General features: G+C 48.8%; 1 protein-coding gene across 5 annotated transcripts; it reads right to left on the reverse strand.

The window, feature by feature from the left end:
- Positions 1-1,045: 1,045 nt before the first annotated feature.
- Hps1 (HPS1 biogenesis of lysosomal organelles complex 3 subunit 1) lies at positions 1,046-24,016 on the reverse strand. 5 transcript variants are annotated; one of them, XM_076835372.1, is made up of 20 exons: positions 23,953-24,016; positions 22,476-22,588; positions 20,915-21,031; positions 16,712-16,849; positions 16,346-16,488; positions 15,151-15,259; positions 12,718-12,878; positions 12,198-12,303; positions 11,720-11,821; positions 11,496-11,565; positions 9,653-9,702; positions 8,218-8,385; positions 7,957-8,136; positions 7,473-7,534; positions 6,935-7,069; positions 6,780-6,845; positions 5,672-5,816; positions 3,474-3,587; positions 1,936-2,018; positions 1,046-1,432 (listed from the first exon to the last, which is right to left on the reverse strand). In XM_076835372.1, exons 3-20 carry the CDS (start codon positions 21,029-21,031, stop codon positions 1,270-1,272), a joined length of 2,112 nt encoding a protein of 703 aa, XP_076691487.1. In that variant the 5' UTR covers positions 22,476-22,588; positions 23,953-24,016; the 3' UTR covers positions 1,046-1,269. The 5 variants fall into 5 exon arrangements, 4 of the variants coding, with proteins under 4 accessions (XP_076691487.1, XP_076691486.1, XP_076691488.1 ...); XM_076835371.1 differs by having other exon boundaries at positions 20,915-21,087; XM_076835373.1 differs by lacking the exon at positions 23,953-24,016 and adding an exon at positions 23,735-23,847 and having other exon boundaries at positions 20,915-21,087.
- Positions 24,017-24,317: the final 301 nt, after the last annotated feature.

Consider the following 24,317-nt stretch of genomic DNA (forward strand, 5'->3'; position numbering starts at 1 on the left):
CTCAACCAGATACTTTACATCATGTACAGGCTAAAAATCAAGGGAAAACATTAATTTTTTTAAAGTAGGTATCTTATACAGTGGTGGGCTTATAGGTTAAGTTCTTTTTCCTTTGTGCTCTTCTGTATTTTCCACATTTGATATATATTTTTTTAATTCTCACCCATAAAATCACGATATTAAGGAATTCAGATCAGGTTGTCTCTGGGGACACTGTCCTCACGCCTCCTCATAAGGACTCTAACCCTCAGTGCCTCTGTCCTCCCCAAAGCAGCTCCCTGCAAGGGAAAGACCAGTGTCCTTCACAGAGTTTCTGCCCAAGACTGAGATGCAGAAGGCTGGGCTCCTGCCCGCTCATCAGGGTGTCCATTGCTTCTGGGGTGGATGCTTATTTCTGTCCTGCCACCTCTCTCAATCCAGTGCCTCCTCTTGGCCTGAGGAGCCCACACCTGTGTCCCAGTGTTCATCCTGGTGTCTGTCCTGTGGTAAGAATCTCTTGGCTAGAAGAGAGGGGCTGTACCCCTGGGAAGTGGGTTCAGTCTGGGGAACACCAGATTACCTGAGGAGCTTCTAGAAACATCAGTCTTGGCTTTACACCGAGCACATGAATCTGAATCTCTGGGCCAGGGTCTGGAGCCAAGAACTACAGCCCTAGGGGAGAAGCAAGCCTGGCATGGAGGGGCCAGACCCTAGCAAGGGTTTCTCAGTATTGACAAAAGGGTCCTGAAGCACAGACATGCTGGGCTTGGAGGATGACAACAACCGACATTTATTAAGCACCTATCATGTGCTGGGTGACCCTCCCAGCCACCTGAGGGGGGGGTGTCATTACTTGAAATGAGGGGGAACAGCGTTGAAAATGCCCCGAGTTGCAGACGAGGCTGCAGAGCTGGAACTCAACCAGCCAATGGTGCACCTTTTATCTGGGGCAGAAAACAGGCTTTTCTGCTCAGAACAGCAGAGGCAGAGGGGGGTCTTCAGACAGCCTGAGCATTAGGGTCTTCCTCCCTCTCTTCTGGGGACAAGTGGGGATGCAGCTCACCACTGTTTTAAAGAGGAAGCCCAAAGCCTCTGCCTCAGAGGGCAGGATTTAGGGGTTTGTTCACCACCCCGTGTGGAGGTGGTCCAAGTGGGGTGTGATAAACCTTGGGGCCTCCTCGCATCCTCAGGAGGCTACTGGGGACAGAAGAAAAGTTTCTGCTATGGGGGGGGCACTTTTGCAAGCAGGGATGGCTGGAGAACAGGTGCCCTGGCAGCCTGCAACCTGGCCTAGGGCAGGGGCACACGGGAGGCCTCCCCCAGGCGCCGGGCGAGCTGGCTGGCCTGTTGCACCAGCAGGTTGGTGGGGATGACTGACAGGTGCAGGGCCAGCAGCTCGTAGCACCTGATGGACTCCGTTGGGTGGCTCTTGCTGTAGTAGCGCAGGAGCTTCCTAAGAGGGAAAAGGAGGACAAGGACTCAGGAGTGAGTGACGACAGTCCTCCCAGGCCAGGGGCCTCTCTGGGCCACACAAGCACCCAGACACCCACCCTTGGTCCTCTCACTAGGCCCCAGCACCAGGCTGGTGATTCTGTCTCCTGCTCCTCATGACCTAAGCTTCTAGGCTTAGCCCCGGGTCATGGGACCTTCTTCAAGGTCCTCCCTCCTCAGCTGGTCGCATTCTAATTAAGAGGTGTCCGCAGGGAAGTTCTGGGTCCACATGGAGGTCTCCCTGTGCTACCAAGACTGTGCCGCATCAGGGTGGGTGGGCTCGAGGGGGCTCTCCTGGTGCTTCCTCCCTCACAGGTTGCTGTGCCAGCCTGCAAGGGGCCCCAGCCCAAAATTTTAGCTTCTTGGGGTGGAATGGGGCAATTCTGGAGGAACTGTCCCCACGGGGGTACCCTAAATAATTGACATCTGGGAACATGGACATCCTGCACCCTGAGTCAGCGTCACCTGTAGTAGTCACCTCCCAGCACACCAATGGGGACTGAGTCATCAGAGAGGACAGGCACCTCAATCATCTGCAGCTTGTAGCCCTGTGGAAGGAAAAGGAGGGTCTTGAGGACAGAAGGTGGTGGGCTGGGTGAGGAACCTGGCTCGAGGGAGCCTGGCGTGGCCCTGCTGTGCTCAGTGCTGCAGAATGCACCTCTCTACCTGGTTTCCTGCCCTGTGAGGTGCAGGAACAGTCCCTGCATGAACCTCGGAGAGAATGTTCGTGGAGTTCTCAGTGTGGCACCTGCACCAGCAGGACCCAGCAGGCCGAGGGAGGGCAAGGTGGGGGCGGGGGTGTTGGGCAGGGTTTTGAGGCTCAAGTCTCTGCTTTGAAGGAACTAGGAATTCCATGCTGGGATAAGGTAGGAAACTGGGATCCCTAGACACGGACAGCATGCGAGGCACCACCATGTTCTTACAGCAGCTCTCACGTGATGCTCACCTGGCATGAGAGTCCTACCCTGTGGTGAGGAATCGGACCCAGCAGTGTTAAGGGACCGTCCACTCTGCCCAGGTTGAGTGCTGTGGCCAGTGGCCTCACCTGGGCTTCCCACCCCACAGCTCTGCTGCTTTCTATCACTCCTGAGGCCCCCTCAGCACACGCTTCCTTGTCTCTCTCGAAGCTCAGGTAAAGTCAAGGAGCTCTCCAGCACTCCTGAGGGCAGAGAGCTAAGCTGAGAGCCTGCAGGTTGGAGAGTAGCTTCTGGTTCTGGCTTCATCACTGAGGCCTCGATGGCCTTGGCCATGGCTTTTGATCCCTGAAGCATGAGCATCACACAATGAGGTCAAGGAAGCTTGCCCCACCCACTACATGGGGCTGTGAGGGTTGAAGGAGAGAACAGGGGTGGAGGCCCCCAAAGTACACTGAGTTACAGAAGGGGTGGGTGGGCAACCTGAGCAGGGAGGAGACTGGAGCATGAGGACAAGAAACCCAGGGGCCGTGGGGTGGAAGGGACGATCCTTGGAGCTGGAATAATGATGCCAAGTGACAAGAAAGGAGAAAACATTAAGAGAAAGAGAGGGAAAGGAACGGGGAGAGAGGCGCTGTGGACAGCAGAGTCTGTGACCCACGCCACGCTGTGGCAGCTTCGCCTCAGGCAGGCTGTTAACCCCTTTGAACCTCCACCTACCAAATGGGAGTGACGGCACCCCACTTTATACAGAAGCGAGAATGTGAAGCACTACAGAGGTACCAGCTGTGATCTGAGGCCCATCTCAGAGGGACCCGGAGTCTATCTCTTCGTGTGTTCATCAGGACACTGCCTGAGCAATGGCAAAAGTTGGCCGGGCAGCAGGTGATCACGAAGCAAACTTAAATGCTGGTGTGACAATGTGACCATGGTTCTGGGACCCCATCGCTATACTTACCTGTCATTCCACCAGGGACAAGAAGAGATGAGGGACAGATAGACTGAACACAGTTCAGAAGAAAGGAATCCGAGGGTGACAGCAATGGACAGCACTTCAGGACTTTGCTGCCAGGGCCCTGGCACACCCACCATATCGTTCTCAAACCACAGGAAGTAGGAGCAGCAGAAGTCCCCCTCGTGGAACAGCAGAGTGGTGTAGCCCTTCTGCAGGTATCGGCGTGCCAGCCGGACCAGGGCCCAGACCTGGGGAGGGAAGAGCGTTCAGCACGTGGCTCAGGTGAAGGAAGAGGAAGCAGAAGTGCTGGGCTGAGGAGCTCCAAGGCCAGGGGCACTGTCTTGGCTCAGAGAAGGAGCTTTGGAAGCAATTCCTGTCAGAGGGATTGCCCAGCCACCTCTCCAGCTGTGGTGAGGATTAAGGACTTTATAGGACTACTACACACGTAAGTCGTAAATTAGTAAACCCATACTTCAGGCCAGAAAATGGCGAAGGACAGTGTCATGTGCATGACAGGAGATTGAGGTGTGGCCACTTAGAAAATTCCTCTGTACAGGGGCCCCCATGGGCTAGGAGGTGATGGCTCAGCTCTGCACCAGGAGCTGGGGGGAGCGTGTTTGAACACACAACACGTGGAAGCCAGGCGTGTCCTCTGCTACTGGGTTAAGATCCAAGTGAGGATTCACCTTGGGGTGGACATAAACAGTGGACCTGGGAGATCACCTGCCTTAGGTCCCTGTCCTCCAGGGATGTTCTCTTGCTTAAAGCAGGGACTGTCATGGAGCTTCCTGAGAGCTACCAGAGGGAAGGTGGCCAACTACTCAGCTTTCCCCGTACTACCAGGGCTGGGAAAAGCCCTGTGAACTCTCTTATTAAAAGCCGGGGTGGGGGGATGGAGGATTCACTCCATAGCTGATCACAATTTACTGTCAAATTAAATCCACAGATACACAGGTTGGCTCTACTTTCCAGGAAAGCAACTTGATAATGTGCATCAATATCCTTAAAAACATTCCTGCCATCTGACTTAGTAATTCTGTTTCTGGGAATCCATATTGAAGAAATAATCAGAGATGAGGACCCAGATGTATGCACAAACGGTGTGTTCTGCAGAATTATTTAGAACAGGGCAAGCCTGGAGACAGTCTAGAACTTCAAACATTGGGACATGGTTATGTGAACTATGTTGCATTCACATAATGGACTATTATAGAGTTGCTAAAAATCACACATATGAAGAATTAATGGCACAAGGAAATGCATCTAACATAATGTGAAGTGAAAACGTGTCAAACAAACTGCACATGCAGAGTGAGCTCAACTGCAACAAAGTATGCAGAGGAAACAATAAAAAGCCACATGCCAAGGATCCCTGGCTGTCCAGAGAGGGACAGCCATGAAGATGGTGGAATTGGGCCACTGGCCAACACTCTATGGCTTATATCTATATTTTGTGCCACATGCTATGCTAAATATTTTACATGCATCATCTCAAGTCATCTTTACAATGATCCAATGATGTAACTATTAATATCTCCTTAGTTGAAACTGACACTTAACTAAGTCATGCCCAAGGCCACAGAGCTAGTGGGAGGCAAGATGGGTTTCCAACATAGCCTTCTGCCATCCTGCTTATTTTAACTGGTAGGTATACTTTATTTGAACAACACAAAAAATTGTTTTTAGAAAGTGGCAGAGGCCCTTAAGCACCATAAAAACAAAACAAACAAACAAGTTTGTCATGAAAAAGAATCAGTTAAATTAGAAGAATGGTTCCTTAGTAGAAATGGTTCCACCTAATTTTAAATTCTGGTGGGGCTGAGGGTGTAGTTCAGAGATGGAGTACTTGCCTAGCATGTGTGAGGCCCTGCCTGGGTTCCATCCCCAGCACTACAAAAATTAAACATGTACAAAAATTCTGACTCCTAAACTGATTTCCCTAGAGTTCTTTCCATTTCAGCTAATTCAACAAAGTCTTACTGAGCATTTACTTATGCCAGACACCGGTCATTTCCTCCTCTGACCTAACAGCAAAGAGCACTCTGCTAATGCCAGGTGCATTGATATGCTAGGAGGTGCTGCCTGACACGGATGGAGGCCGACATGGTCCCAGGTGCTGGGCCTCTCAGCTCTGGAAGACAAGGTGCTGTCCCGAGGAGCTTGCAGCAGGTATACCTGGCAGACAGGTACAGTAAGGGTTAAGGTGGGGGTGATCAGAGTTCCTGGAGCCCAGAGGACAAAAGGGTCCATTCTTCCTGGGTGGGAGTCAGACCTCAGCACATCCTACCCAATGGGCAGTGCAGAGTGCCTGGACCAGAGGAGCATAAGTTACCTTGGCTTTGACGAAGGCGGCCAGGGGCCCCTTGCCCAATTCTGATGAAGTCTTTTCACTGCTGCTAAGAGAAGGTGCCACCATCTGCCCAGTTGTTCGGTCCACATAGATGAAATGCACCAAGCCTGGGAAGTCCTCCAGGTAGGTGAAGGGTGAGTTAAGGTGCTTACAGAGCCAGGGATTATAAGCCTCCCTGTCTGGCTCCTGGGCTTCTGGTTCTGCGAAGCAGTGCCCAGGATGGCCTTCCCCATAGGCTTCCATTTCAGCCTAGCCCCCAGTATCCCTGCTGTCCCAGAGATCTCTCCACCTGTCCCACCTCCCTCAAGATCCTGGATACCTGCACAGGTAGCATAGTAACACGGGCACTTCTGGACTCTATGGAAACACTGCAGTTTCACAGTTGGTCACTTTGGGAGTGAATTTAAATTATACACACCTTAAAGCTATGTGTGAGCAGAACCTGGCTGACCGCTCAAGTGCACAGTGATCTTGTTCTTCTTCACCATTCACCTAAGAGGTTGGGAAGGTTCCCAATGACGGAAACTGACCCCCATGGAAGGGCAGTAGCTGGTGGATAAGAGGCCCCCAGGCATCCCTCTGTCCTGCCTACTGAAGACCAAAGTCCCATGAGATGGAGGTCTGACACTTAGGAAATTTTAATACAGAAAAAGTGTTTGAAGTTCCCTGTAAAATTGGTATTCTAAAACTAGTGTTCCATAATACAAGAGACAAATAAAACTTGGGAATGGCTCTTTAAACAGAGATACACATTCACCACAGGCCTTCCCAGGATCTTCACATGCCACTGTGCCTGGTATCCAAGGAAGGTGACAGGGGCCTTGTGAACCAACCAGCTCATGGCAACCCCTGTCCCTGCCCCAATAGCCATTACCATTTTGCTGGCATAAGGAGCTTTAAGGCTGTTATTATTTACCTTTGGGACAGTGGCATTTCTGAAACTTCAGCCTGGGGGTGTCCTACAGATGAGGCAACTGCGACACAATCCCCTATTATTTTTCTTCAGAGAGAAGCAGCTGACGTGGTGGAATACACATCCTCTCTTCCCCAGAGAGGCCTCCCTGGGCTGGCTGCCCGTATGTCAGGATATGACACCATGGTAATGTTCCTTCTGCTCTTCACCAACAGAAAGTCCTTCCAGTCCATCAGCCTCTCCCTGTGGGGGAAGCGAGGGCTGCTGAGAGGGGCGCCCTGCGCTCCTGCTCTGGCTCCACTCCTGCTGGTGAGGGCCTCTGCCCCACTTACCGCATAAGCTTCTGAACTTTGTCCTGAAGGTGCTGGGGCAGGTGTGGGCCTCCCCTGCTGGGCGCTGTGGTCAGGAAGCTGAGCCGGTAGATGGAGCAGAGCTGCCGCTTCAACTTCCCACACACCTGGAGCAGCCTGGGCACAGAGACGAGTGTGTCACAGTGGGACTGGGAGCGCAGCACTACATGTTCCTCACTGCGCCAGGAGACAGCTTCCCCGCTTCCCCTACAAGGTGCTCCTTGCCACTGTGCACCTCACCAACCTCATTATTTTGCTGACTAATGTGGGGAAGGACTTGCCCAAGATGGCACCCAGTCAGTGCTGCAGCTGGCTCAGGTCTTGAGGTGCCTGGTTTCGGGTCCTCATGCCCTGGCCCTCCACTTCCAGCTCTGCTTCCTGTGGCCTCCTGTGGGCTGGCCCTCAGCTTCCCAAAGACCCTAGAGCCTTTTCTCCCTCTGAGCCTGCAGGGATGGCAGTCTCTCTGGGGAACATCTCCCTGTTCCAAAGACTCCCCTTGTCCTCTGGGTCCACCACTTACTCCCAGGATGATCCCGGTTCGCTTTTGGAGAAGGCCTTGGTCTTAAACTCCAGCCAGGTGCTCTGTAAGGAGGATGGTGGCAGATCAGCCTCCAAAACATGTCCCACAGTGAGGTCCAGAAGAGCGGCTCTGGGAGGACACAAGCTCCGCCCTTATACCGCCCAGGTGGGCTTCTCTGGCAGCCCCCACCAGCACTCCGAGCACCACGGCCCACGCGTCCCATTCACACAGTAGGCCTTACTTAAGAGCCATTTCCACAGGCCACGTGTGGGCATTACAATTCGTGTTCCGCCACACTTACGTAAAGTGTGGCTGTTTGCTTTCTATTCCCATTTCGTAATGGGGAAAACAAGGAAGATGGATCTGTGGGGAGCAGGCACAGGAACCAGCACCACTGGCCCCTGCTCTACTGGGACGAGATGGCCCTGTCGCTAAGCCTTCTCATCTCCTCTGAGGCTGGGTGAATGCAGGCTTTGGGTCCCACCTGAATCTCCTGTCCCCCTCGATTCTTGATGAACTTGTCCATCCTCTGGCGCAGTTCTCCCAGGAGGGGCTGGGACCGCAGGCCACTGCCAGCCTCCTGGCCCTCCTTCAGCTTCTTCTCCACCAGGGAAAGACCATCCAGCAGCTGGAACAGGACCAAGGCCAGTGGGGTGCTGGGGCTCTATGGGAAGGAGCAAAGGGGTCACAGTGAGAAGCTGTTCAGGGTCTAAGTGTCACCAGGGTAAGGTGGGAGATCCTGTACCTTGGTCAGGAGCACCATGTTGATGCCCGGCCACAGGGGTAGGCAGTACATGGTGTGGGGCACCAAAGGGCAATAAATTTCTTTTATACTGGCATCCAGGAAGATTCTTCTGGGGCTGGAAAGCACTGGGGAGTGAGGAACCCTGGTCTGGAGGGTGTCCTCAGCTATCTGTGGAGGGAGGAGATTATTAGTGAGGTGAGTAGGAAATCTGGCCTCCTCCCCAAGTTGGATCCACTGGCAGTTGTCCCTTCCCTCCCCCATCTGTGTATGAAGAATAAAAAATTTTAGCTGCAGGAAATGCTGGTTCTTAAATCCCTGCATTGCCCCAGCAACTCCAGTTTTCTGCTCTCAGCTTCTTCTGGGCCTTTCTGCCCACTGTCGGGACAGGATGCCAAGCAAGGCAGAGGGAAAGGGCGCAGGCAAGAAGGAGCAGAGAAGGCAGGATGGATGGACGCTAGTGGATGGGGAGAGGCTCCCTCTCCTGCATCCCTTAGAGGAAAGTGTCTAAAGTTCACTATGCTCGTCATTTCAAACTCCCCCAGAATCTCCTGACAACCTTCCAAACTGGGTAACTAGGCATAAGACGACTAAATGAGCAAGACTTGCACCTTAGTGGAGGCTCTGAATAAGGAAAGTCTTTAGTTGGAAAAATTACGGAGAATTAAGGAAATCATTAGAGATGCCAAAAAAATTTCTCTGTAAGGATGTCACTTCAGTTATATATAACAGCAAAAAACTGGAAACAATGTACGGCTTGTTCCAGGGATTTGCTAAATAAATAGTAACATATGCGTGGGTGGACCCTCAGCAATTCTTAAAAATCATACTGTTGAAGAGTGCTTGGTAAACGGAAAATACTTAAGCAAGAAAGTATAATGAACTACATTAGGATCCAAATGTAAGGAAAATATATATAGTATGTTCACAGAGAGAGAGAGAGAGAGAGAGAGAGAGAGAGATACACAGAGAGACAGAGAGACAAAGAATGTGTCTTTGTAAAATCAAAGGAATAAAATACTTTAAGGAAACATGTAAAAATGTTAATTTCACTTTGTGGATAGGATTGAGTGATTTTTGGTCTCTCTTCCATACTTGAATTTTGAATTTCTTGTTTTTCTAGAATAAATATGCTTAGGTTTCTTTTTTCCCTAAATATCAAAACTTAAGTTCTTTTTTTAAAAATATAAAACTTATGTTCAACTTTCCCTCCCAAGAAAATGAGGAGGGAAAGAAAATTCATCAGGCCTGAGGTCCGGTGCCTGGAGGAAGCCACCCTCATACCCCCTCCCTTCCCCAGGTGGGTCTGCCTCTGGGCTGAGCTGGGACTGACCAGCCTGAGGGTCAGCGTGGGGTTAGTGCTGGTGGAGTCATGAGGTCACTCAGCATCCCCAGCACTGCAGAGGAGCTATACCCATGTAGACCTCCAGAGACTCACCTGGGGAACATCAGTTGGCGGGGTGCCCCCTTCTAGCCAGATGGTGCTACCTGTGGGCCACAGGTAAGAATAAACAACATAAATACTGTGAGAACAGAATGATGTCACCTTAGCATATCAGAAGGACTGGAGCCCAGAGGGCTCTGTCCATTGACAGTCATCTCTAAGCCCTAGGCAGGAGCACAGGTTGTAGCTCCAGATTAGCCACCTTCTCCCAAGCTGACCAGTGCCGGGTGAACTCTGCTTTACCAGGGCTAAAGCAGCCTGGGATGGGAAGAAAAGCTTCCCAAAGAGCTGGCTGTTGGGACTGGAGCTCCTTAGCATGTACCTGGCAGTGTGTGGGGGGGTGCATTTTCCTTAGCACCTCTTCCTTGAACCCTTAATCTTCTCCTTGTTTCTGTCAGCACACAGCTGACATCCAGTTCTCCAATCACCAGTCTTTTACTTAACACTACTATGTGCCAGGAATTGAGTAGATTTTCTTCCTAGCAGAACTCACAACATATGGAACCCACTACATATTTGAAATATTACATGTTTGCAATAAGTAATAATTGTTCTCTCTTGTATTTAATTGCAAATAGTCTTCATCTGTAATCATGCTTCTTTGGGGGTAGGAAGTGTGCTCCTAGGTTTCAAATGCCCGATTTACAAATGGATAGCACAACTCAATAGTTTGTAAGGCTTGAGTTCTGTTCTCAGTGGATGAACATTTACACCTCTGAGGCATAAAAATACCTAGCCACCGAGAGAGAAAGACCATAAGGAGGATTCTGATGACTGAGGAAAGGGAGTGATAAGAAGGAATTTGGAAGTTCATCCAAAAGCCACACCTCTCATCGTGCCCTGGGCTCAAGGGGTGCTTAAAGAATCTGCAGATGGTTATGGACCCTTGTCTCAGAAAAAGGCCCAAGCATGAGTTGTCACACAATCTCAGGGGCTCCTAAGCTCCTTGAAGCTGGTCCAAGGACTGAAAGTTGAGAACATTTAACCCAGCGGTGTTCAACCTTGGCCGCATATGAATTTCATTTGGCACCCTGGCCATTGCTCAGACCAATTAAGTCAGAATTGCCAGGAACAGGTTCAGCCTCAGTAGTTGTGAAAGATGAGTCCAGTTATGCAGTCTTAACTGCCCACAGCAGCCAGTCCCACTTGAGGCACAGGTATGCTATGTGCAGCCAGAGCTGGGAGCCACTGGCTTAAAGAAACCAAACAGTGAATCCCTCAAAACAGACTCCAACAAGTTCCTCCTCCTGCAACACTGGCCTTCTTTATTCTATGAAATGGTGTAAGCCACAGGATCCTTCCTTTTATCCTACAAACTTCATAGATAAATGTGATGCTCATTTGCGGTAACAATGACAATACAGATTTCAGTTTATCTTCTTTCCTAAGCAATGTGTATTATTTTTTGTTAATAACATTTTGAATGTTAAGATAAACTTTTTATTGTTTCCCCACATGTTCTGGAAAAACAGGGAAAGTATAAATTATAGAGACTATTTATATTTTAAAATGTACTTAACATCAAAAATTTACATAATTTTACTTAATGACAATTATTCACTACAAAAAAGAAAAATGAGGTTGATACACATAAGAATTTTAAAATGAAATCAACTTGTCACAAAATGCTTTAAGGTGCATTTGAGTGGTCTCAGCAGTCCGTGAACAACACTAGCGCCAACACTGACTGTATCCCACAGCCTGTGCTCTGGGAATCTGAATATCTGCCCCCGGCCCTCAGTCCCTTCAGTGTGGAGATCCACTGAACCCTATGACAGATCCCCAGGGTTGCAGCCTAGCACCTGTGCTGCTACCCAGGCTCCTCCCCAGGGCTCACCTGAGCTCTGCTGGCCAGGGGAAGGAGCTGGTGTGAAGTACTCTTCAGGGAGAGAGAAGCTGTCTGTATCCTGGGTGGGGAAGAAGGCAGCTCAGACCCAGGGCACAGGGGACTCTCCCAGAGGGCTCCACCCCCACCCTGCTCTCCTGGGAGAGCCAGGAAAGGCCTGGTCCCAGGATGAGACAGGGCCACCCTGTCTCCTTCATGCAGTGCCCTATACACACCGTCTCTGCAGAACTCCCCTTGGTTGGGCCCGAGACACGTGGGATCCGGGCCTGCTGCACAGGGATGATCTGGCTTCTGTGGGGCCTCCTCCCTGGGGAAGGCTGTGAGAGGGCAGGGGAGCTGCTGGTTAGCATGCATCTGACCCAGCTCTTCCCCACCATCCTCTGCATCCCAGCACCTCACAGAGAAGCCCGCCATCCCTCCACCCAGCTTAGAGGGGACAGGCACCTGCCCAGCTCATACAACTAAGTGGTGAAGCTAGATTTCAAACCAGGACTGGCTCCACAAATCTGCATTTTCAACCCACATGCATTCTAGAACCCCACATTCATCTGAAAGGAGCAGGAAAACAGTCACGCCCAACCACACGGCCAGCTGTCTAGCCAACTGCACAGCCTCCCTTTGGCCTGCCTGCCACTCTCAAGGCAGGTTTTCTACACCATCTCCCTGATGGCCTCCCTTCCACTGCCATGAGACCTGGCCATCATCGTCGTCCTCTACTGTGCTCTCACTTGGGTGGAGGTCCTGAACCATGAGGATGAGGGCGAGGAGGTCAGCTGGGCGCAGGGAACTCGCACCATGGCTGTAGGGACAGGAGAAGGGCATCTCATCAACACATGCCCAGAGGCAGCGGGGGCAGCTCTGCCCTCAAGGAGCATGACTACCTGCTGGCTGACTTAATCTTTCCTGGAGACAGGCAAGGTACAAATAAAACTAACTCTTCTAATTTTAAAATAAAACGTGGCTGTGTAGAAAAACAAAAATTAGCAATGAGGAAGCTAATAACATTATAAAAGGAGCTCTCCTAGATGCAGGCTTCCAGACTGTTCCAGGGAGAAATAACAGAGAAGCGAGTGGGCTGAGGGAGGAAGAGCTGAGCCTGGGGCTTCAGGAAGAGACAGGCCTGGAAGCTTTGCTTGCTGAGCAGCTGCACTCTCCAGGTGGAGGGAATAAGAAGGACGATGTGGAGGCCCCCGCACCAGGGCCTCGGGCTCACCTGGAGTAGAAGGCCAGCAGCTTGCAGTGAACGAGCAGGAAGGCGTGCAGGGCCTCCTCACTGCCCCGCTCAGGGCTGGAGTTGACAGCCTGGATGACATGCCGCTCCAGCGCCTCTATGCTCAGCTCACAGAGCTGGGGGTGAATCAGCCGCTCCACAGCCTGGCCAGGGTGGGCAGGAGAGGGAGCCATGTCACTCACCACCTCTCCTGCTCTGGGCCCAGGGCTGGTGGGCACGTTCACTCAGTCCAAACTAAGTTCATACTAGGTGCCAGATATTTGGGAATGGGGAGACGGACTGACATGACCCCAGCCTCCCTGGGGCTCACAGGCTGGTCCCCAGACTCCGGTGGATGAGGCCAATAATTCACAGGAAATAGAAGACATAAGTGTCAATTGTAATATATTCTGAGTAGGAAACACAGAGGGCTGAGCCAGAGAAAGTGAACAGAGGCCTATTTGAGTAGTGTGTTCAAAGAAGTGTCCTATGGAGGTGACCTTTAAACTGCCACCTAAAGAACTGGAAAGCCTGCTAGAGAGAGCGGGAGGTGGAACACAACAAGTCAAAGACCAAGCAAATCCAAAGGCCCTGCGGGGTGATGTTCAGAGCAGGGCTGTCCAGCTGAAATGGAAAGCAAGTCCTAGGCATAATTAAGTTTTTTTTTTTTTGTAAAAATAAAGAGATGAAATTAATCTTACCAGCATATTTTACTCCATACCTAAAATATTACCAATGTATAACGTAAAGACATGAATCGGATGCTTAACATTCTTTTTTTGTGTGTGTGTGCTAACACATAAAAGTCTGGCATGTACAGCATGACTCACAGCTGTGTTTCAAGTGTTCAAAACCACATGTAGTTACTTAATCACTAATAATTGGACAGAGCTAAACATAAAGTACTCCTGAAACTGAAAGAAATCCTGTGTGAATAAGGCAAGAGAGGTCTAGGTGGGACAAGCAGAGACAGATGGTGACGGGGCTGGTGGAACTGGGGAGGAGTCTTGATTTTCTCTCACCTCCATTGGGTCATTTACTCTAAGAAGTCTTTCTTGATCCCTGGAAACAAATGACTACCCTATTCATTGTGCCACCATGAATTTTGATAAGAAACCTAATATGATACTCAAGATACTTGTATTTTTAATACACATTCTGAATGACTTTCTCCCAAGGGCAGGAAAAGTGTCTTCATTCATCAGGGCCTGACCCCCTCTTAGTGTACAGCAGGTATTATACGTTTACTGGAGGAATGGATAAGTAGGGATGTGCGAATGAATTCCTTTCATCATCTAGTTCACTAATTCTCTCTTTAGCTATGTCTCATATATTTTGATGAGAAATCTAAGATGACACCCAGGATTCTTAACTCATCCATTAAGGTTTTCATTTTACTAATTATGCTTTTGTTTCTAAATGTCCACATGGGTTCTTTTTCAAATCTGCCTGGCCATTTTTTAGACTCTTGCTATTTGTTCATTTTTGGAATTTTAATTGTTATATCTTTGTATACTTTAGTTATTTTATATTCTGTAACCTAATAATTCTAATATAGCAAGCTTCTTTGTTGGTAACTGATTCCTTGACTTCTCGTGACTCTCAAGTTATAATGGCTTATTTTCCTGTGTATCTGACTTCCTTTAACTGAGACTTCAATTCTATTTGATCTTAGTCTGTCCTTTAAGGCAGTGTTTTCCCAGATATGATTCCTGGGTCAGCACACTCAAGATCACCCAGAAACTTCTGAAAAATGCAAACTGTAGAGCCTTGATCCTTGGCCCAATGAATGAGAAACTGGTGGTAAGGCCCAGCAACCTATACTCATCCAATATTCCTGAAACTGAAAGAAGTCCCAGGTAACCAGTGCAAAGTGAGCGAGGACAAGAGAAGTGGAGCTGAGGCTGAGGCAGGACAGACAGAGACAGATGATTCTGGTGCATACCAGAGTGTGAGAGAATGTGTGTTTGTTGCCATGAACAACCAAGAAGTGCTATTGACCAAAACTACCCTAACCCCCAGGCCTGGGCTCAGCCTGGAAGAGGCAGGTTCAGTTCCCAACATCCTGCTGGCTGGATGCTATTTTCTGGCTATGGTGTTGGTATCATCCGCTCTCAGGGCCTCTTGCCACTTCTTACCACTCTTGTTTACTACTTGTTCACTGCCTCCCACTCTTTTTGTGGGGTGGGGATAAGGTCAAAAGGTTATCTTCAGGAATTTCAGTAATACATAGTGAGTCCCAAACCTGCACTGGGAAAATTCTTACCCAGAATCCAGTGGTCCATCAGAGTACCCAGCCCTCCACATGGCCAGAAAGAATGACTCAACATAAACGAGTAAATTTCAGGGTCTTCCTGTGTCCAAAACAAGGTCTTACATGATGCCCCCTCTGACTCAACACCTCTGAGGCCCAAAGTGTCCATGCCCCATAGTCACCTCTACAGCAAAGCTCTGCTCCTGCTCCCGTAGGCGGCTATAGGTCCACAGCAGGCTCTGGAAGTGCTCCCACACCTGGACGCGCTGCTCCAGGTCAGGGGGCCGTAACCTGGGGGTAGAACCAGGGAGAGTGGAAGCCCATGAGAAAGGTAGTATTTTCAATTCAAGCTTAGGACCACCATCTCAGGTCAGCATGAGAGTCAGCAAGCTCAGGAGATTTGACCATCTAAGTGGGACACACACCGAGAACAGAGGCCATGTTTCAGACTGTGCCCTGGCTACATTGTGGTGTGACATGGGCAGGGAACCAGAAGACAGGCCCTTGAACAAATGACTTCACTCCTTAGGCAGCTAGAAGCAACCAGGAAGGTGTCTGCAGTTTCTAAGCTTCTCACACCTCCCACAGGCCCTGGAAACAGACAACTCTGGTCTATCCTCAGGGCAGAACACGGGGGTGCAGCCCTCTTCAATGCTGCACAGGTAATGATGGTTTGTGTAATGGTAGCTGCTGCCTGGAGCACTTGCTGCCGACACTGTGACCACCTGGGCAAATGACTCATGAGATCATGTTTGACATTTTGGTAAATGCCTCAATTGGCTACTTGCTTACATCACTTCAAAACCAAAAGATTCCAGGGTTTCCCCCGTGTTAGGGAATTGGGATGATTCCACTCTGAACCTTGCTCTTCTGGGTCCATGTTTCAACTAAGTCCCTTTTCTGGGGTCCTTCTCACCTCAGTGTACACTCTGAACTAATAATCTATTTTGCCAAGTTCGTTGCAGGCCCAGAGGTGGGTTTGGGGGCCTGACCCCTCAGATAACACAGGATTGGGTATATGAAGGCATGCATTTTTCTGGAAAATGAGCATGAAGCTCATGAGAGGGGAGAGAGGACCAGCTCAAACCAGGGTGGAAATGACAAAGTAGGGAGTGAGAGTACTAAAGTCAGATTTCCAGGCTGATGCTGTCACCAACCAGCTGGATGGTTCTGAGTAAATATTCATGTTCTCTGCCCCATATGTAAATGAAACAATCAGACCAGCTAATCTCCAAGGCTCTTTTGAGCTCTGCTCCTCTGAGGGCCACAGGTGGGGCAGAATATGGAAGCACAACTTCAGAGGCTAGGCATATGGCTGCCTGGCTCCATGAGGGTGCTTAGCAGAGGACAAGGAAGGGACCAGACTCAAGGACTCACTCCTTTCGGATGAGCTGTCCATCCATAGTAACCAGTCCAAAGTGCACCTCGAACAGGTACTTGAGCACGCAGAGCTTCCGCCGAAGATCTCCCTCGTTCTCAGTGTGGTCCCCATTGATGGCGATGAATAGGCATTCTCCAAACTGTAGGGACAGCCAGGCAATGTCAGCTAGTCCCTGGGGACCACCTTTTATCTGCCATGATCTCAGAGCAGACAAGGGAGGGGAGGCCTGAGCCCCAGGGGATTTTGATAATATGCTGTTTCTGCCCTTCCAAGGAAGTCTACAGTCCAAGATGAGGAAGGGTATGTGGATTCCCCATGGAGCTGAGGGAACAGGAACATGGGCCACAGGGCCTCACACTCACCAGGTGAAGGACATACAGGGAGTTGTCATTTTCTGTTGAGAAGCATGTGTATGTGTCTGAGAGTTTCTCCAACATTGTCATGGAGGAGATGATGACTGGGGCCAAGAGGGTGCTGAGCTGGTCTTCCAGGGCAGGAAGCTGCAAGGGGTCAGGGAAACAGCACTGCTTGGTGTGTGCCAGATGCTGAGGACAAAGGAGTAAACAAGACTAGACCTGTCTGGGAGGGGATCACTGTCCTGATGGGGAGGGGACAAAGAGAACTTCCCCCACCACCTTGGGTGATAGGTAGGAAGGTGGGGAGTCAGCCCAATATCTGTGCTGATCAGACTCTGAATCTGGAAGGAAATACCAAGGAACTGGCCACATTTCCACAGTACAATGTCTGAGGCATTTAACTGAGAACTTGTCAACTCTAAGGAAGTCTACAACACCTACCAAAGTCCATGCTGTTTATTGGCATTGGGGATTTATCCTAAGGAAAATGACTGGTGATAGGAGATGTGCACACAGATGTTCATTATAGCACAATTTGCAGATGCAAACAGTGTAAAAAACATAAATGCCCAGTACTAGGGAAAGAGTTAAATAAATAACAGTATGTCTAAGTGATGGGAGAGTCTACAGAACCACTTAAAATATTAATGTTTCGATGACAAGAAAAATTTCTCTTATACAAGGTTATGCATATATTTTTAAAAGATGTGAATGTGAATGCTCTGTATTTAAAAATACTTAGAACAAAGTACTGAAAAATATTAAGAAAGCCAACACCGTTAAGTCACTACTTCTAGATAGAGGAATTATAAGTGATTTTTTCCTCTACTTTTTGTTTCTGTGCTTTCCATAACAAGCATGTATTTGCTTTGATAAGCGCTCTCCCTATCCATTCTCCCCGCCGCCAAAAGAAGGAACAAAACAACTAAACAAAAGCAAAAAGGATTGAGGCAAATTTGTTGAGAACCTGTGAATGAATGTGGGAGGAAGCCAGCTGAGCTGGGTACCTCCAGTTCCCAAAACTGCAGTGAAATAAAGGAGGAAACAGCTGATGTCCCCCAGGGGACTTCAGGGGACTGGAATGGAATAAGGGGAAAGTTGTAGCCTCACTTGGAGCTGGCACGTCCTACAAAGAGCTAAGTAAGTGCTCGCCTTGAAAAAAGAACCAGGCGGCTGGCGAGGAGTCCTGTGCAGCCCTGAATGGGCCTGGGTGCAGCAGGACGGTGCACATTTTCTGCAGACATTCTCAACATGCAGGCACCCAGCCCAACAGTGTGTCCTGCGGGCTTTCATGGTGGCTCCTTCACATCACTCCCATCCCAGCCCAGAGGGCTCCATTCCTGGCGGCCACCTGACCCCAGCTACTCCCCATCCCACACCCTGTTCAATGTCTTCTCTCCATTTACCACAGCCTGAACTGGAGTATTTCTTTGCAGTCTGGTTCACTGCACATCACCCATCTTTAGACCCTAAGTTCCCTAACAGAAAGGATCACATGGCTATGGTCACTGCTTTATCCCTGTAGGCCAGCACACAGTAGGTTCTCAGTTAGTATTTGCTGAATGGATAGTCTCCCACATAGACAGGAACAAATGCTTGTTGAGTTATTCACATTCTATGATTTTCTTAAATTGTCACCAATTCTACTAATAGAAAAGCCACTTAAAATCTGATTCTATACAGCAACTCACTGTGAAGAATAGCTTTCTCTACAGACATAGGAACAATCTTTTTATGATTGGGAAAGGAAAATTTTTGGTATATGTAGAGTTGGAAGGGGCACTCTTATATACTATTTGGTGGGATTATAAAGTGCTACAATATATTTGAATAGCTTTTGACTCATTTCTATTTTAGGAATAATCATAATATCAAATAATCGGAAATGGGATGAAATTCAAGCACAAATGCCCCATACAGCAAGTGATAGCTAACTAGACGGAATATATATGTCCAGCATTAGAAAATGGTTAAATAAATGATGATATATTTGTTCATGTACTGGAATATAATGATGCCATTAAGAATTATGCTTTTGGGAACATTCAACAAAATGGAAGAATGATTTTGATATAATGGGAAATGAAAAAAAAACAGGAAATAAAACTGTAAATGTGGTATGATTCCTACTATATAAAAGATACTGACTCAAAGCAAGTATATTAAAGAGCTAATAGCTCTGGGTAGCAGAATTATGGGTCATTTAAAAACTATCTCTTTGCTTTCCAAATTTCCTTCAATTAACTCATGTTATTTATATGATCAGAACAAATGAGTATAGCATACAAAAAAGACTTTTTTCCTTTACACTAGTCTTAGGAACTGAAATATACTTAGGAACTGAAATACCAGGAATTTGTTTCAGTCCAGGTTTTTAATAAAGCGGGGGGCACAAAATAGTTTGCTTCTTAAATTGATCTAGTTGAAATAGTAGTTCTAGACTTAAGACAAATTCGTAATTTAAAAATTAGATGTCCTGCCAGGCGTGGTGCCTATAATCCTAATCACTTAAAGGCTGAAGCAGTAGGATCAAAAGCTGAAAGGCAGCCACAGCACCTTAGCAAGACTCTGTCTCAGAATACAAAAAAATAAATAAATAAAATAAAGAAGGGCTGGGGATGTGGCTCTGTGGCTAAGCTCCCCTAATAAAATCACTCTAATGTACCTGAGCTCCAAAACCTTATTTTCTCTTAGCAACTAATAAGAATATCAGTGCTGTTTGGTGAACCAGCCTACTGGAGTGGAGTGGGCTCAGCTGGAGGACAAGCCCTTCATAGCAGTGAGGGCAGAGAGGTAGGCTCTCTCTCTGCTGCTGTGGAAGTTCAAGAACTCCCACTACTGCATCCCCAATTAAATTTTTTTGAACTCAAAATTAATGAAGAAAACACTTAACATAAATCGCTTGTTCAAAATGCAGACCAGAATTATATAAGTGAAAATGACAATAATTTCTGATATTAAAGTAGTAAACTGGATGTTCATGAGTAATAACAGAAACCCCAAAACTTTAATACATACCTCACACCATATTCAGAAGTGCAAAATGGGTCATTAGGCCAAATATGAAGCACCAAACTCTAAAACTTCCAGAATAAAACATGGGAAAACTCTTGGGTTAGGCAAAGATGTCTTACACATGACATAGAAAGCATGATTTATAAAAGCAAAAGTGGAAAATTAGAGTTATCAGAATGAAGAACTTCTGCTCTATGAAAAATACTCTCAAGAGAATGCAAAGATAAACCACAGACTGGAAGAAAATATTTGAAAAACATATCTAATAAAAAGACTTATATCCAAAACATATCAGAAACTTCCAAAACTTGAAACTATTCGACCATTTGGAAGACTTTAGTAGTTCCTTAAAGAGTTAAACATATACCTATGTGAGCAAGTAATTCTATCCTAGGTATTAACCTCCCACACACACATAAAAATGAAAGCATTTGTCCAAAGATTTGTACATGAATGTTCACAGTTGCTTTATTTATATTAGTCAAAAACTGGAAACAATCCAAATGTCCATCAAGAGGTAAATGAGTAAACTGTGGAATATGATATAATAGACAACTACTCAGCAATGAAAATAAACGAATGATATATGCTACAATGTGGATGAACTGATAAAGAATTATGCTGAACAAAAGAGGCGAGACTGAAAAAAAAACATACAAAACTAAACTCAGATATACACTGTATCAAATACAAACTATTCATGATGGACGGCAGATCAGTGGTTGCTAGGGGAGGAGGTGGGACAGGAGATTACTTTTTTCAATTGATTGTGATGGAGTCATAGGTATACACACAAACACACACACACACTGAAGCAGATCAAACTGAATACTTAATTATGTACAGATAATGTTGTGTTGATTATAACTTAAGGCAGCTATGAAAAAATAATGCATGATTTATTCTAAAGATTTTTGGTACAGAAACTAATAACACTAAGTTTCTCTGTCACATGGTTAAAATCCTATCTCCTCTTGCCCTCACTCCCAGCAAGCCCTGGAAAAAGCAGGCACTGAGGTCTCTGTACCCACAGGAACAACAGGCTGACTTCCAGGGATATGCACCTGGCTGTGAAGGACACTGGACATGCACACACCCTGCTAATTCCTTGGGTCCTCCTGTATCCTTGCATTCTGGGAAATCCACGCTGCTCCCTGCCACCCCAGCTCCTGGGACCACCTATACTGCACTCACCTCTTCTTCCTCATTCTCTGATTGCCCGAACTTCAGCCGGAGACTTTCTTTAAACTCTTCATCTGTCCAGTAGAAGAGGACCTCTGCACCCTCAGTGGCCACCAAGACACACTTCATCTGCCAGGAATATGCAAGTCAAGGTCGACCCCGGCTCTGATATCCATGAGCTCAGCCTGAGGAATGAAGAGAATCCTAACCCCAGCAAACATTAACTGAGCCCTTTCTGCATGCTAGCCACTATCATGAGGGCCTTCTTGGTGTATTTTGTTGTACCTTGATATAAGACTCTCCAGTTACTGCCATTTTATGGGGGGGGGGGCACAGCCTGAGTGGAAGAGCAGGACCAACCCAGGTGTGTCTGATGCTAAACCCCTGTCCCCATAGCATCAGACTCACCAAGGGGCCTACTGAAAAACCAGGAAGGGTCCCTAACATTGGCCTGGACCCAGTGGACTGCCTAAGGACCCTGTCCACAGTTCCTACTTGAACTGCTCAGCCACCTGCCTCCAGGGTCTATAGCCCTTCTAAACTCTTCCCCATTGCCCACACTTGCACCTTCTGTGCCACAAGTTTTAATGCTTGAGAATAAGAAACACTTCTTGTTACCAACAAGATTCTTAACAGAGAGCTTGATACCCTGGCCCTGGAGTTCAGAGTGACCCGGATCCTAACCTGTAGGGTAACCTGACCAAGATCGGCAAGGCCAGAGCTCTGGGCCAGTGTTCGCAGCTACTTTAGTTTAGGCTTCAAATTCCCTCGTGGACCTCAGTGTGCTACACAGATGTGACTGTGCTGTACAGTGCTAAGCTGTGATGACGCTTAGAAAACTTTGCTTCGACTCTTGTAGGAGAAGGTATCCAGTTTCCCAGGAGGCTCACAGCATCCTGAGTCCTGGCCTCTGCTGTAGTCTCCAGGATCTGCTGCCTGTGCAGCTCAGCGGTCCTCACTGTGTTCATCTCAAATCTCCTGCTGGTTTATCAACTCTGGAGCACTTGGCCCCAGGATGTTTACAGGTTAGAGTCGGGAGATGGGATTGCCAAACACTACCACAGAAACTGGGAGAGCAACGGGGTGTGAAGAAGAGGCTGCTGGGAGAGGGCAGGAGACCTGTAAGAGGCTGCTCAGGGACTCTGGAACTGTGTGGGGTTGGTCTGACCAGAAGGAAGTGAGCTATGATCAGAGTCTAATGGTTGACAGCAGGAGGGCCCTTTAGGCTGTGGCAGGCTGGCTGGAGATGGGCTACTCTAAGGTCATGAAGGCCAGCCATCTGAGTGTGGGGTAACAAGGGCCTGCTCCTTGGTGGAGGCCAGGATTGTGGAGAGGAAGGAGCCAATTAAGGAGGTGTAGCTTAGAGATTTAGCAGGCTCGGATGACTGCCAGGATGTGGGGGATAAAGAAGATTGGGCAAAGGTGACATAAGGATGCAGACCTGGGGAAGGGGCGTGGAGTGGGGAGGGTTTGCAGAGCCGCTCAGTCTACTGTCTATCTTCGGTTTGCTTCCCACAGTCCCAGGGTGGGTGCCTCCAGCCTCCCTGTATGCCCGGAGGGCAAGGTCATCTACCTTTTTAAGTAGCAGTGGAGCTTCTAGGCAGCCAGAGGCTCAGAAGGGGTAGTGGTAGGCAGACTCGATGACCAGCTCATGGAACAACAGCAGCATTCTCAGTCCTGCAAATGCTTAATACCAAAAAAAAAAAAAAAAAAAAAAAATAAGGGCAAGCAGAGGTTCTGGTCCCACTAGCTGCCTGATCCTAGGAGTGGACAAGCTAAGGATGGCTTGAAAGGTCAGAGGTCTCCCCTCTTCCCCCTTTAATGAAGAATGTGAGCCTAGCCAGCAGAGCACTTTGTGCAGAGCAGGGCCCACAAACATTGGTCCCTCCTGAGAGCTCTCATTTCACTATGGGTCACTCAGAGAGGAGGTGTGGTCAGCAAATCCTGAGCAGCCCCAGGGAGCTGGCTGAGTAACTAAGTGGAGATAGCACAGTACATCCCAGGCTGGCAGGTGAGCAGTCCCTTGTGAAGGATGGAAAGTGGCTATCCTGGGGGAAGCCAAAAAGGGCAGTAAATTAATTGAAAAGGCATGAGATCTGGTTCTGGCTTTGTCTTTGCCAGGTCAGTTAAACTCTGAGCCTCAAACTCCCACTGGGAAAGGAGGGAACAACCCTCTGCTGAATTTGCCTACAGGGTTACAAAGAGTCTTGGAAGTAACCAGCTAGATTGCTAAAAAAGCTCAGCAAACTCAGCTTTCTTATATAAATGGGGAAGGGATCATTATTGTTTTCCAGTTGTCCTTCTTCAAGTAACAGGATGAACTAAGCAGGTTTCAGAATCATTCAATTTTTGACAAAAGACAGGAACAATATAAAGCTACACAGGAAACCACTGGAAGCAGCAGGGCTCTTGGGGACTAAGGGCTGCATTCCAGCATGGTTGGTCTTAACGCCAGTCTAGAAACATGGGAATGCTTTTCAGTGGGCATTAGATTCTACTCTCTTCCCCTTAGGATGAGCTTGTTTGGAAATGAACTTCACCCATCTCATTTTGGAATTTCCTTTTTCTCCTTGCTATCCTGCTCTATAGAGGAACTCAGAGGAGGGGGCTTTCTGGCAATGGGAGTTCCAGATGGCGCCAGCGCGCTTTCATCATCTGGACCAGGGGTCCTCTCCAGCAAACTACCCCTGTGACTTTTGTCCTGTCAGCTAACTTGGGGCCGGGCCTTGCCCCTACCCGGGCAAAGAACCTGCACTGTGTGGGGACAGAGCCTGAGCCAGTCCCCTGCCGCCGCCGGGCCTTCCTGCCCGCCAGGCACTTCAGTTTACTTACTGGTTTCACCCACAAGACCCCAGGTTCCCCCCGAACTTTACGGCGACCCTGGTTAGGAGGCCGGGCTGTGGTCCCCGGCCCACGGGGAGGTGGGGCCCGCTCTCGGGGACCCCCACGGAATCCCCTCCGAGAGGGCTGCGCCGGGTCCGGAGGAAGCTCCGCCGCCCGTGGGGGGATCCACCCAGGGCGGCACAAGGGCTGTCGCTAGGCCCACGTACCGGATAGCAGACCCCACGGCCCAGCCGGCGTTAGCACCCGGGCGCGCTTCCGGGTGGGACCGCGTGACCCGCCACGTGATCGCCTGCGCGGGAGGCGGGAGCTGTGTTCCGCGGGTTCGAGCCCCGCCCTGCCTGGCCGTGCCTGGTCCTGCCTGGCCCGCGGGCGGCCGCTGCCTCTGCTCGCCGAGCTGAGTCCTGTGGTGCCGAGCCGCGTTTCTCCCGGCATCCAGGAGGGCGCTGGGCCCACGCACGCGTCTGTGGTCGAGGCACTTCTGTACATCCCGCACTGCTTAGTTCACTAGGCATAATGTCCTAGAGGTTCATTCATATTGTAGTGTACATTGAAACGTCCTTCCTTTTTTTTT

This window comes from Callospermophilus lateralis, chromosome 15 (genome assembly GCF_048772815.1).
Source record: "Callospermophilus lateralis isolate mCalLat2 chromosome 15, mCalLat2.hap1, whole genome shotgun sequence".
Classification (NCBI taxonomy): Eukaryota; Metazoa; Chordata; class Mammalia; order Rodentia; family Sciuridae; genus Callospermophilus; species Callospermophilus lateralis.

Bases quoted from the DNA above. Each gene is read 5' to 3' on its own strand.
- Hps1 (XM_076835372.1), bottom strand. From the start codon at position 21,031: ATGAAGTGTGTCTTGGTGGCCACTGAGGGTGCAGAGGTCCTCTTCTAC. The intron at 16,850-20,914 runs GTGAGTGCAGTA...GACCCCTTGCAG, and splicing joins CAGAGAATGAGGAAGAAGAG to CTTCCTGCCCTGGAAGACCA. The intron at 11,822-12,197 runs GTCTCATGGCAG...GCCCTCTCACAG, and splicing joins AGGACGACGATGATGGCCAG to CCTTCCCCAGGGAGGAGGCC.